Source organism: Hypoxylon trugodes, assembly GCF_022578975.1.
Source record: "Hypoxylon trugodes strain CBS 135444 unplaced genomic scaffold F4822scaffold_26, whole genome shotgun sequence".
Taxonomy (NCBI): Eukaryota; Fungi; Ascomycota; class Sordariomycetes; order Xylariales; family Hypoxylaceae; genus Hypoxylon; species Hypoxylon trugodes.
This window is the reverse complement of record NW_026250041.1, coordinates 1-11,469: the sequence shown is the minus strand read 5'-3', so window position 1 is coordinate 11,469 and position 11,469 is coordinate 1. Positions and strand designations below refer to the sequence as shown.

The following is an 11,469-nucleotide window of genomic DNA, read 5'->3' as shown; positions in this document are numbered from 1 at the left end:
TACGGGCGATTTTTCAGGTCTATGAAGATTAAGTATGGATAATCAACCTTACGCGGACACCCCTTTAGGCCTTTGGTTCATGACCCCATCAATCACAATGTGATAAACTCCACTGAGTCCTAAATTTGAACATCCGATGACTACCGCAAGCGGCAAGCTCGATGGCGATTCTCCCGAAGTAGTTCAGTACAGATAATATAGACATATAAAACCATGATAATTAAGTTGAGGAACTGTTATAACACAAACGGCAGAACCTAAGACAGATTATGACATTCTAATCGGTTCAATTTCACGTTAACACATTTATGTCTAGGTCATGGAAAGTGGGACATTCGACAAGTAATCGTCATTCAAAGGAAAGTTGATATTTAAAACAAGCACAGTCCCTATCTATATGAATAGAGAAGAAAGGGTCATTCGACATTTTGACTGCCTCATTTATCATAACACCTGGGTATACATATATACCCACCTAATTAGTCAGTTCGCCATCACATCAACGCGAACTCCCTGAAGAGCTTACCAATGACCAATATGAATCAATAACCACATGTAGGTCGCTGCAACCTATGGAAAGGTTGTTGATCCTTTAATGAGTTAGGATTGGTATAACTACCTAGGTAAAGGTACTGAGGAGGCTACATTGTCGGACGTAATATTTAACGTATAAAATATTATGGGTAATTCTTTCAGAACTAGAAAGCATAGGAAGGTCTCCTAAAATAGTATTAATTGACCGAGATACTTCGCCTCTTACAATCTACGGACACTAGACCCATATGATAAGGCTTAAGCCACGATCACTAAACAAGATATATGACAAAAAGGGATGGAATGAATTAGGCCGAATACATATTGCTCCTGCTTATATGTTATTTTGTAACTTTATTATAATCTGACTTTACCGGGCCTAGGTATGATATTGGAAGAAGCTTTGTTGAAATGTAAAGGTATAGCTACCTCAGTATTTAGATATAAGATATAGGGACTGGATTTGGGTCTGAGTGCTTAGGATTTCTCCTTATGGAAGACGGATTTTTCAAGGCAGAACTTTAGGAGCGAGGCACCGCACTTCGTCTCGCATACTTCGAGCACCATAACTAGCTGGTACCTAAACCCCTTTTCTATTTTTTCTTCCATTCAGTAGTAGCCCTTGTTAGTATAAACCGTATGAAGCTATCTCCAGCCTTCCCGGGGCCATAATTGGCATGCTATTATATAGTAAGCTACATAATCCTATAGATAATCATCGTTTCTCCTTATATATGTTATATTAAGTTACTTAAGATGGGTCTTTATTGTTTTTTATCCCGACAACGTTCTGCGTGTACTTGACGTCTCTAGTTATACCGTTTCAAATCGAATTGTAGTATCAATTAACGAAGATCCTATTTTAAATGCGACCTACTTCCGTTCTAACCGACAAGATAGGTCCTGAATAGAAGTTAGAGGGTAATAATCGCCAATGGAAATAAGCTTACTGGCGTAGAAATAAAATTGGGTGACTATTCGACATGGATATCATATGTATTAGCCACCTTCTCTTCCTAATGACAAATTGTATAGTACCCTAGAGGAACTTCATTGTCATAGGGTAGGCTTGCTAGCCTATTCAATATCCACCATGTCCTCACCGTCCTCAGAAGGGGTATTTCCAATAGTGGTTGAGCCAAACGTAGAGCTCGGAGAGGCTGGGTCAACCGTTTCAGAAATGGTCGCCATCTCGACATCTTTTGCAACGTTATCTATATCCTTCTCATATGCTGGTACGACGCTAAATTGATGTGATTATTTGTTGTAAGTTAACCATTTCCTAAGCTTTGCGATGCGGTGTCCGAGCCAGAGAATCCTCTCTTTTCGATCATCTGTCATCGAGGACACTTCGAAGTATTTTTCATTATCGTCGATTTTGTCGTTAGAAAACCAATCAACCGGGAAGTATTTATCTATCCAGACCAAGCCTTTCATAGCAAAATCTTCCGGGAGTGGGCGAGGTGCAAATTCCTTGTCTTGCCTAGGGAAGTTCTCGTCATGAATGCGATGGTATTCCCGATATGATAATAACATGGAGTCCAATTGAAGAGAGATGAGCTTCTAGGGGAAGGCCTTCTTAATGAATAATATTGCGCCGGGGAAATATGATAAGTGAAATACGAATACCATCACGACATGCAGGAAGGACGGGATCTAATAAAAGTTAGTAATGACATAGTTTAATGATGACCTACAGGTAAATTTTAATCAAAGCTTACATTCAAGTCACCTAATCGACGTAAAACAACACTATATATGCCCCCAAAGAAATGGAATGCACCCTCTTCAATTCTGTTAGGCTTGTACTCCAAACGAGCCTTGTCAGCAGTATCCGAGCTCGACTCGACTGTGTCGTCAGAATATTGGGGGCGGGTCGCTTTCAAGATAACATTGTCGTCCTGGCCGTAAGAGAGTAGGCCACAGTAGTCGGCGATAGCGATATAGTACCTATGAGAGTCAGTATGACAAGGATAGTTCATGCTTTGGAGGATAGTTATCCTGACTCCATCCACTTCCTCATCGTACGGGCAATGTGGGTATCTAACATGCTGAGAAATTTTTCAGCCGGTGGGGTCGAGGATGGGGTCAAATAGCGTCATGATGGACTCGCGGGCTGAACTGAAAGGAATTGGTACACAGAGAGACTTCGCGCAGTAGTACAATTGTTGTAAGGGGTTAGGCCTCGCGAGGATCGCGAGATGGTGGTATAATCGCCCTGTAGTAGGCGCTTTATCAGACACCTTCGAATACCAATGCCGAGAAACTGATGTCTAGACTTCTCTATCTCAAATATCGTCGTCTTCGATAGCCATTCTACACCCCAAATAATGAGAATTCTGCGAAACAAGGAGCAAGTGCCACCTGTGTACTAACCTATACCTGCCCAAATCACCCAAGCACTCAATCCATGTATCCTCGAATGCGGGCACTGTTTTGTACAGCAGCGCCATCATAGAATACGCCAAATAAATGAAAGTGAGCATGAATTCTAAAGAAAGCGGTAGCCGGTGGCGTAGTAACTCGAGAAAAGAATGAATACCATGCCGCTACATCCTTGCCGGCATAGTGTATTTAGATGCTAATCGACGAAGAGGTTGGCTTGCTGAAGGATGCTGTGAGGCCAAGAAGAAGTCGTAGTGCTCGTGAAGGAGCGTCCTATGTAATGCTATTAAAGCCTGCCACTGCTCGTCGTTAAGTTTCGTGTCTTTTTGAATCGATTGAGCATTGTCGACTTCAATACACTTCGACTCTACCATAACGAGCCTAGCATAAATCCCCTTCACTTCAGCGATTAACTGTTCTTGACTAATTGGTCGGGTCTCGGGCTGTTTAATAAGCCGAGTGGACTTGTTCTCGTCCTCGACGATATCTGCCGCCACTACTGCTTAGCTCTGAGGCTGGCTAGGGTTTCTTCGTGGCCTAGCTGGTTGTCTTAGCCGAAGGGAAGAAGAGGATAGAGCATCATTTAGCTTTCCCGACTGCAGGACTTTTGAAAAGTCAGGATCGTTAGGGGCGGCCACGGCTAATGTCACCCGGGCTCTAGATCATTAATAGACCAAACTATATCCTTAATTAACGATGTTAGGGACTTTCGCCTTTTATAAAGGCTTACATCATTCCCCTTATCTTTATCTCCGGCTTCCTCGGTTTGGCCCCCTCTTGGTTCAGGTGATCTTTACTTAAGTTAATCTCGATAACGTATTAGATTCAGAGATATAAGGAAAACATATTTGGAAGCCTTAGGGTCACCCTTTTTGACCCGTTGAATTAATTCAGTAATAGTATTCTTTCCCACCAAATCCAGATGCCTTGTTTACAGATGGTTTCTTATGCGTTCATCGATATCAGGAAATTCATCATTGCATTCTGGGATTGGGCATCTAAGTTTCGAGGCCTTGCAGAATTGGTGAAAGAGGCGACAACATCCTTTTGAACCATGATGGAAAAAAGAAGATCTTATAAATATACTATGAAGAATTAGGAGAATGAAATTAGCAATGGAGAGAAATCTTAGTGAACATATGGTCGAATTATCATTGACGTATGAAAGAGAAAGAGAAAAGATTTTCATAAGAGGAGGTACTGTTACTTTTTTTTTATATTGCCTCTGTGGTTGCCTTCCGCAAGTCGCAGATGGTTCGCAAATGTTTCACCTGTTGATTGAAGGGAGAAATCGAGTCTACTTAAAGGTAGGGGGTATATAAAGCAACCAGTTAGAAAATGAAAATAAGTGAATGAATTATATTCATTCAGCATTTAGTCAGGTATGATCGCTATGTTATATATGAGATTATGAAGATAATAAAAAAATAGAGACCAAGGAGGAATATAGTCTATACATTATCCTTATTCGCTGATAGTCTATCTCCTATGACGATAAAAAACCTATTGGAGGCCGTAGCATCAGGTGTGGCAACCATATCCAAAATATCCTCGCAGCCCTTGGTAGTGTCATCCCATGCCCCAGGGCCTGCGTACCGAACTGCCAATCAAAGTCTGCTATTGGAATATGGATGAGGCAAGGCTTTTAACCATGTTGGTAGATAGCATATAGGCGAAATGGGCGAAATGGGCAAAACGTTAGGTTGCAATGGGCGACATTGGCGACAGAGTAAAGGGATAGTAGTACTGGCTGCCTTGGTAGAGAATTAATGGCGTGGTTATTACTGCCTAGATATTCTGGCAGGAGTCTGTTATGTATAGTTTATTTTGCAGGCTCCTGAAGCCACCGTTAGGTAGTAATATTACGAAACAAACATCTTCCCATCGATTGAGGCGATTTGGTACAGACGGGGCAAGGTATTCTAATATGTCACCTCCATCACAATAAGAATATATCTAATATATCTAATATTACCTGATAATCTACCATACCTGCTAACCTGTTTATATAAACCTCAGTATTCCCTAAGTTATTGACATTAGGCATTTAATTAATTCCTCTATCATTAATTAACAAAAAGCTTCAGAAAATGGCTGAAGTTTGTAAAAGATTTCACGGAAGTTTATGGGCATGGATGGTATTTCAATGTAGCATTGAACAAACATCCTGCCATCTTGAAAAAAAGGAATAGAAAATTTATATGTGAATGGCCAACCCTTTTCAGATGCCAGGCTATTGGTGGTTTCGAAAGTCTTGCAATCGGCTACCAAACCCACGTCCGCCCCGAATTCGATTGTAGCGTCAGGGCTGACCCTATAGTGGATGGCAACCTTCAGCTTCCCCATTTTTTACAGTAGACCAAGCATCCAAGGGCCTAGTATGTTACTATCTCCAAGACAACAGCACTTATCTATGGCAATGAATAATTGCTTAACGGAGCCTGAAGTCTAGGTTACGTACCGGTATGATCTGGAGGTGTCCTTATGAGTCTTTTTCTTGCTTGGGTGAGTACCGAAGTGTTATCTTCTATATTTAAAGCATGGGATGTAAGAATCGATATTATCAACTCCTTTTTATTACTGAATGATTGTTGAGTAACCTCATTGGTAAGGGGAAGTGTGGCAGCAAGCTCCTTTTGTTTTGCAAAAGCTCCATCTTGAGGTTTAGGTATGCTCATTGTTGCAAGTAGTAATAACGAAAGTTTATAAATATTACGAGTTAATTTTTGAAAAAGCACCGGGAGAACTTCCTTTTATGATCGATATTAGATAAGAAAATTGAACACTTGCTTCCTTTTATCAAGTGATTTGACTTTTACAAGCATACGCCTTAAACTTTGCCAAATGTCAGGGGCCAGCAACAGACGGCGTATCTCACGAGAAATCTATGAGTCAATCATGAGCTCAGACGATGTCAGAATTAACATAATATGAAAACGACGAGGATGATGACCCCAGGCAAAACCGATCAACGGATTTAATTCCAGAAGGAGCCAAATAAATGTAGGCCTCAGTTTAACATCACTAACCTGCTATATATGATCATAGGTTAGGCTTATGGCTGGCGTCTTTTAACCCTTCCTTTCTTTCTTCACCAGGCACATCCAATAACAGAAGATACCTTTTTATACATCACCCTGACACCCGTTCGGCGATCGTCTAGGTGGTTCGCTAGATTCTGCTGTGGCATTAGTTGCTCCCTCCCCTGGCCTTCGAATCAGTTGCCAAGGATGTCTGACCATGTAGATCCCAGTCTAATAAAATGATATTGACGGCTATTCCGAACTAGCAACGATCTGGTTTTTGTCTCAAACATTGCAGCATCTACATGACTCCCATGCCAATCCACTACACGAATAAATGGCGATTAAGTCGACATATTCTTCAAGAACACCATATCCTCGAGCAAGTCTAGAAGCTTATCGCCATGATACGAGCAGCAGGATCGATATCACCATTTACGTAGGCCAGTATGGCAAGCCCGGCTGAGGTGCAAATTCAATAGAATGTAGTTGTCTTTTCCGACTAAGTCTTAGTTGAGAGAGCTATCCAAATTGTCTCGTAGTGTTGTTCAATATGTTGGCCCTACTGGCAGACACCAACAGGCCAAGATCCATATATTATTGAGTATTGAACAGAAGACAGTATGCTCAGGTGGCATCGGATCGGCAATCATAAGGAAGGGAGGAGCGGTGGCGTGATAGTCTCGGGGTGGCCGTGGTTGGTGCCGATATGCTACTGCTCTTAAATCCACCCTGGTACGAAACCATGTTCAAGTTATTGTTGAGCTTTCTAATAATAGCTGAAGTACCTTTTTTAGCTGTAACGAGAATATCCTCCTTCTATTCCCTGTTCAAGAAGTGACATGATAACAGGCATGTCTTAACAAGTTGGCCCATTAGCCTCGGCCATAGGCACGGCCGGACAATAGGGGGCAACGTGCTCAAAGAGTAGCAAGTCTCCATCTATTGATGGCATAGAAAAATATTCATCCACCTCAATAAGTCAGAGCAGGTCTTTCAACTTACTGACTGGGGGCAGCCATGCTTTCATAACCTACCCCTATGGCGGCTGCTTGTCATGATCTAGATGGATTATCAACCAATACGTTGCGGACCTACGCTTTTCTTACTTCCCTTCTACGTGGTCATAGACGAAATGGTCGCTACCTCAACCTGCCTAATCCCTTATTCCTTGGTAGTTAGAGGCGCACCTAACATGTTAACACTTGTTGCCATACCTACACGAGACCTTCATTTCCTCCCATGCACGATTAAATTATTATATCTTAGGTCGCTACTATTGTCTATTATTGCCTATTACTGCCTACGATTATGTAGAACGCGGGTATGTGCTGTGTGCTATTTCGAGCCGCGTTCTACCATAGCCACATGTTTGCCCTTGCTTCCACAAATCAAATCCATCATTACCATATCCTGAACTTGAAGCCTTATCCCCGCAATTCTGCCCTCCCCTTGGAACATCTTGTGTTTTTTGCTCCATCTGAGCGTAAGCGGGAACCAATCCGCATTCGCTCGAACCTCAATATACAACCAATCGTAAGCATAGCAGAGTAGGAACTCCCCTTCGACATGTTCACAACCATGGCAGCTTTCCGACTTTCTCTTCCAGCTGCCTCCATTGCGGCGATCCCAAGTATACTCCGGACCGTCCGGTATCTCCTCAGACTCGAGCCATACCCGCGTTGCTCTAATATTAACAGTGGAGTGTTTCTTCCGCCTCTTCGAAGAAGGCTGGGTTCCTATGTTGTCATCTCGGCTTCGTTTAGATGGGACGGGTGTGCAACAACCATCTGGTAGGCCCCGATTCGCCGTCTTCTGGTCCCTCTGGGATACCATAGGGGAAGTCTTCTCGTCATCGGACTCCCCTGTCAGATCAATAAGGGGGGCCGTTCCTGGCGAGATGACAGGCGTGGCATGTGTAAGCGGTGAGGAGGTTTCGAATGAACGCCAGGTCTTGTCAAAATCATCCACCACAGGGGTAGGTGGCATACGATCTTCGGGATCGAATGGAAGGCCTAAAAAAGGTTGTTCGTCGGGCACAATGCCCCAGAAGTTGTCAGGTTCGTTGGGGGAGAGCAGAGGAGGGAAGGTTGGCGTTTGCGATTCCAATGAAGACGTCACGAAAGTGAAAGAGGGACTTTGTAAGGAGGTATCTAGTATAAGTGAACCGCGAATCTCGTCGGGGTCAACCGCATCGGGAATAGGTAGCGTATAATCTTTGAGATCGTATATTGGAGGGTCCCAGGAAGGAAGCTGAAGTGCTGTATATGAGGTGTCCATGCTGGCTGCACTGTAGGAGGGGAGAAAGGGAGGTAAAGAAGAGAAAGTTTAAGTTTCCAGGAGCGAGGTCGTGGGTGACTTTAAATACGACCGCTTGCAAGGCCAAAGCCTGTTGGGGTACGGTATCACTGCCAGGTAGCTTTCGGCATGATCGGCTACCTAGAGAGCTGGTTCAGGGGTTCAGCAAGACGGTTGCCTGTGAACGATACCAACGTTGGTGATGACGTACTAGCCGTATCCATTGTAGCCAGTTGACGACCGCAGAGACTGGCGATTGGACTGCGTACGCCGACTGGGCCATAAATCATTCCCTGCCCGTCGAGACTTGGCATTTGTTCACTTTATGTTCTCGTGTGTTCTCTTGTCTTGCCCTCTCTTTTGGCCCATCTGAGAATAGAGGGCGCCACCTGTGAACGCCCAAGCTAACTCTTCTGTTAGGCCGGAGACAGGTAGCCCGAAGCCTTGCAAGATTGGTATAATATGGAAAGTAGGAGCGTGTGTATATCGCGAAGAAAGCAATCTTAATGAACTAGGTCAGATAACATAGAATAGCAAAGGATAGGCGATTCTACTCGTATAAGATAAGTATAGATTAGCTACATTCCCATCTCTTGATTAAGATTCCGTATTCGCATATATAAAATCTCGTCGTAACCAGTCCCGCTAGTATAGTCCCTCTCATAGAGCGCCAATATCTGATGCTATCCCCTTTGCGCGTGTCGCTTTTCAACATAGAGCGAGCGTAGATTTTCCTCGATATTTTTCGCGTCCGATGCTAGGTAGCTAATGGGCGGTAGTATACAGCTAGACGCATCCATGGTAAATAAAACGTCTGAAGTATGCCTTATTTCCTGCGGCAACAGGAGGGCCAGGTTAGAGTTTCGCGCGACATAAGATATCCTCCTCGCCTGCCTTACGCATTACCTTAGTGTACCTAATTGGGAGCCGCTTCTCTGCATAGAGTGAATATAGATTTTCCACGGTGTACCTAATCGGGAGTGGCTCGAGGAACAGATCATTAAAATATTCCACGAGCACCCGCAAAGATGGGGGAACCATTCTCTTCATGAGCATATATTTCTGGAGGTTGACAATTTCTGTCAAAGAAAGCTACGTATGATTAGAGTTATCCCAATTGGCGCGGAATGGAGCCTACCGGTACTGAGTATATAGGAACATGTCGGCATATTAGGCGGTGTCGCCGCTTGACATCTTCCATGGATAGAATCTTGCCTGGAAACGCTTCACAAGAATTAAGGAAAAGTAATGTCTCAGTTGGGTTAAATTCGACTTGAGAGGAATCGGATTTCTTCAGTGGCTCGGATTCTTGAATTTGGAGTGCCTGTCCAAGTATTTCGAGGTTCCCATCCGTCCTATGCACGTATAGCAAGCAGCCAGGTTGCCGGCTCTGTGAACCTCCAGCTACTTCAAATATCATGCGGAGTAGGTCAAGTTGGCGAGACCAATGCGTATTAATATGGAGCGAATATTTAGACCATTGTTCTAAACTGGCTTGCCATCGTTTCTCCAAGTTGTCAGTTGTGATTTTCGTGAGGCGTTCGTCGCAATTGAGTAAAGAGATGGCTTGAATCAAGTATTGGAGGAAGAGGGTCCTTGTTTCAGACGGAGAGTTCTGTAATAAATAGTTCCTAAACTTAATAAAATCCTGGACAGATTATTAACTCGCCTTTACACTACTGAGGAAGAGAGTCCATTCTGTTATATAGCTGATAGGATTGTCGAAGGTATGTTCACGACGCGGCGTCCTGGTGCTTAACATAGTGCGAAATATTAAAGAAGAGTTTTGTTAGTTCCCCGTTAAGTATTTCCAAGAGCTGAGCCACACCGTTCCGGTTGAAGGCCCGTTGTACAATATGAGTTAACGAACCGTTTTGGAAATGTATAATAGACAAATTTTTCTGGCAGAAATGTGTAATAAACAAATTTCCCCATCGCCAATCAGACGTTTGTTTGTGGGACTCTTTTACCATACCAGGATCCTCCCCCCTGTCCCTACAAGATATTCCGGCCTGATGATGAACCAAAGTCGACGCAAAGACCGGTCGAACCGAAATCTAGAATTGTCCCAACCGTTAGAATGGCCAAATACGGGGCAGCTTTTGGCGTCATTGATGGGATTTTGCGGCCTAGAAACGTCAGAGGCCTGTATGTGACCCCCATAGTTGGAGTAAGTTATCATTTCTTGTTAGATGTAAGGTTGAGGGCTAAGCTGAGGACCCATATTCATCAACAGACATACTGTACATAGTAAACCAGCAGGCCAAATTATCATATCAGATACATCATTTTCGTTAGTTCTCCCCTTTTTCCCTTTTGAAATTTTAACCGTTATTCGATGTATCTGATGATAATAATTACTTTTTACGTATCGGGGCATTATGGCACAAACAAGCGTACCGAACTATCTCCATTAGTCTCCTTGTACATGTCCTAATTCAGATCAGCCCTATCTACCGTCGTTTCCCCGCTTCCACACAGTGGTGATAGATAGAACCCTTTACCTAGAATGTAATATTTGTTTCATTCACCTCCAAGGTTAACCTCCGAGGTTACGCGTAAAATACCACGGGAAATACATCGGCCGCTAGGTAAAGGATTTTGGGGGTACGGTAGAGACAAATAATTTGGCCCATATATATCATAGGCCTCTTGAGTCAGTACACAGTCAACATAGTAGCAGGTATCTTCGAGCTACTGAACTATCCAAATCTAAGATAAGAGGACAAGGGGTTTCGTTTTGTATGTATACCTGTTTATAATGAGAAGCGTGGATTGTTGCGCTCCCAGCATTACAATAATGTGCATTAACTCCCATATTTACAGTTATGAGTTCGGGCGTATGCCTAAGTAAACAAGACAAAACCCTTTATTCTCTTGTTTGAGTATTGGTATTGCGAAAAGGAAACACTGGGGCGCTGTTCTTTGACCTAAAGTTCATCTGCTCTTAGCAATATTCCTATAAAATAAATAATATATTTACGAACTAATAAAACCTTATTTCCGCTTATTATTAATGCTTCAATTTAGGGGGACATAGTATTACCTGTCAGTCTTTGTATGATGTTTTCCTACCCAGTCAATACTGCTTAACGCGGAACTTGTATTTCATAATAGCAAGGGGTTACAGAAGCAGGCTACGCTTCCCCTGAAACGAGCTTCACCGCAGGATGACCAGGTATGATTCCTATTTCATAAATATTACCTGCCTAGCTAAATGTCAATATGG

General features: G+C 43.1%; 2 protein-coding genes across 2 annotated transcripts; both read right to left on the bottom strand.

Annotated features, from left to right (window-relative positions):
* Positions 1-1,484: 1,484 nt before the first annotated feature.
* On the bottom strand, positions 1,485-2,987 carry F4822DRAFT_441815 (uncharacterized protein; the record flags this gene model as incomplete). The annotated part of the gene is made up of 7 exons (XM_051462908.1): positions 1,485-1,777; positions 1,811-2,097; positions 2,164-2,190; positions 2,256-2,484; positions 2,644-2,777; positions 2,814-2,817; positions 2,911-2,987. 7 exons carry the CDS (start codon positions 2,985-2,987, stop codon positions 1,612-1,614), a joined length of 924 nt encoding a protein of 307 aa, XP_051308312.1. The 3' UTR covers positions 1,485-1,611.
* Positions 2,988-7,280: 4,293 nt separating this feature from the next.
* F4822DRAFT_435477 (uncharacterized protein) lies at positions 7,281-8,222 on the bottom strand (the record flags this gene model as incomplete). Its single annotated transcript, XM_051462191.1, has 1 exon — positions 7,281-8,222. One exon carries the CDS (start codon positions 8,220-8,222, stop codon positions 7,281-7,283), a length of 942 nt encoding a protein of 313 aa, XP_051308311.1.
* Positions 8,223-11,469: the final 3,247 nt, after the last annotated feature.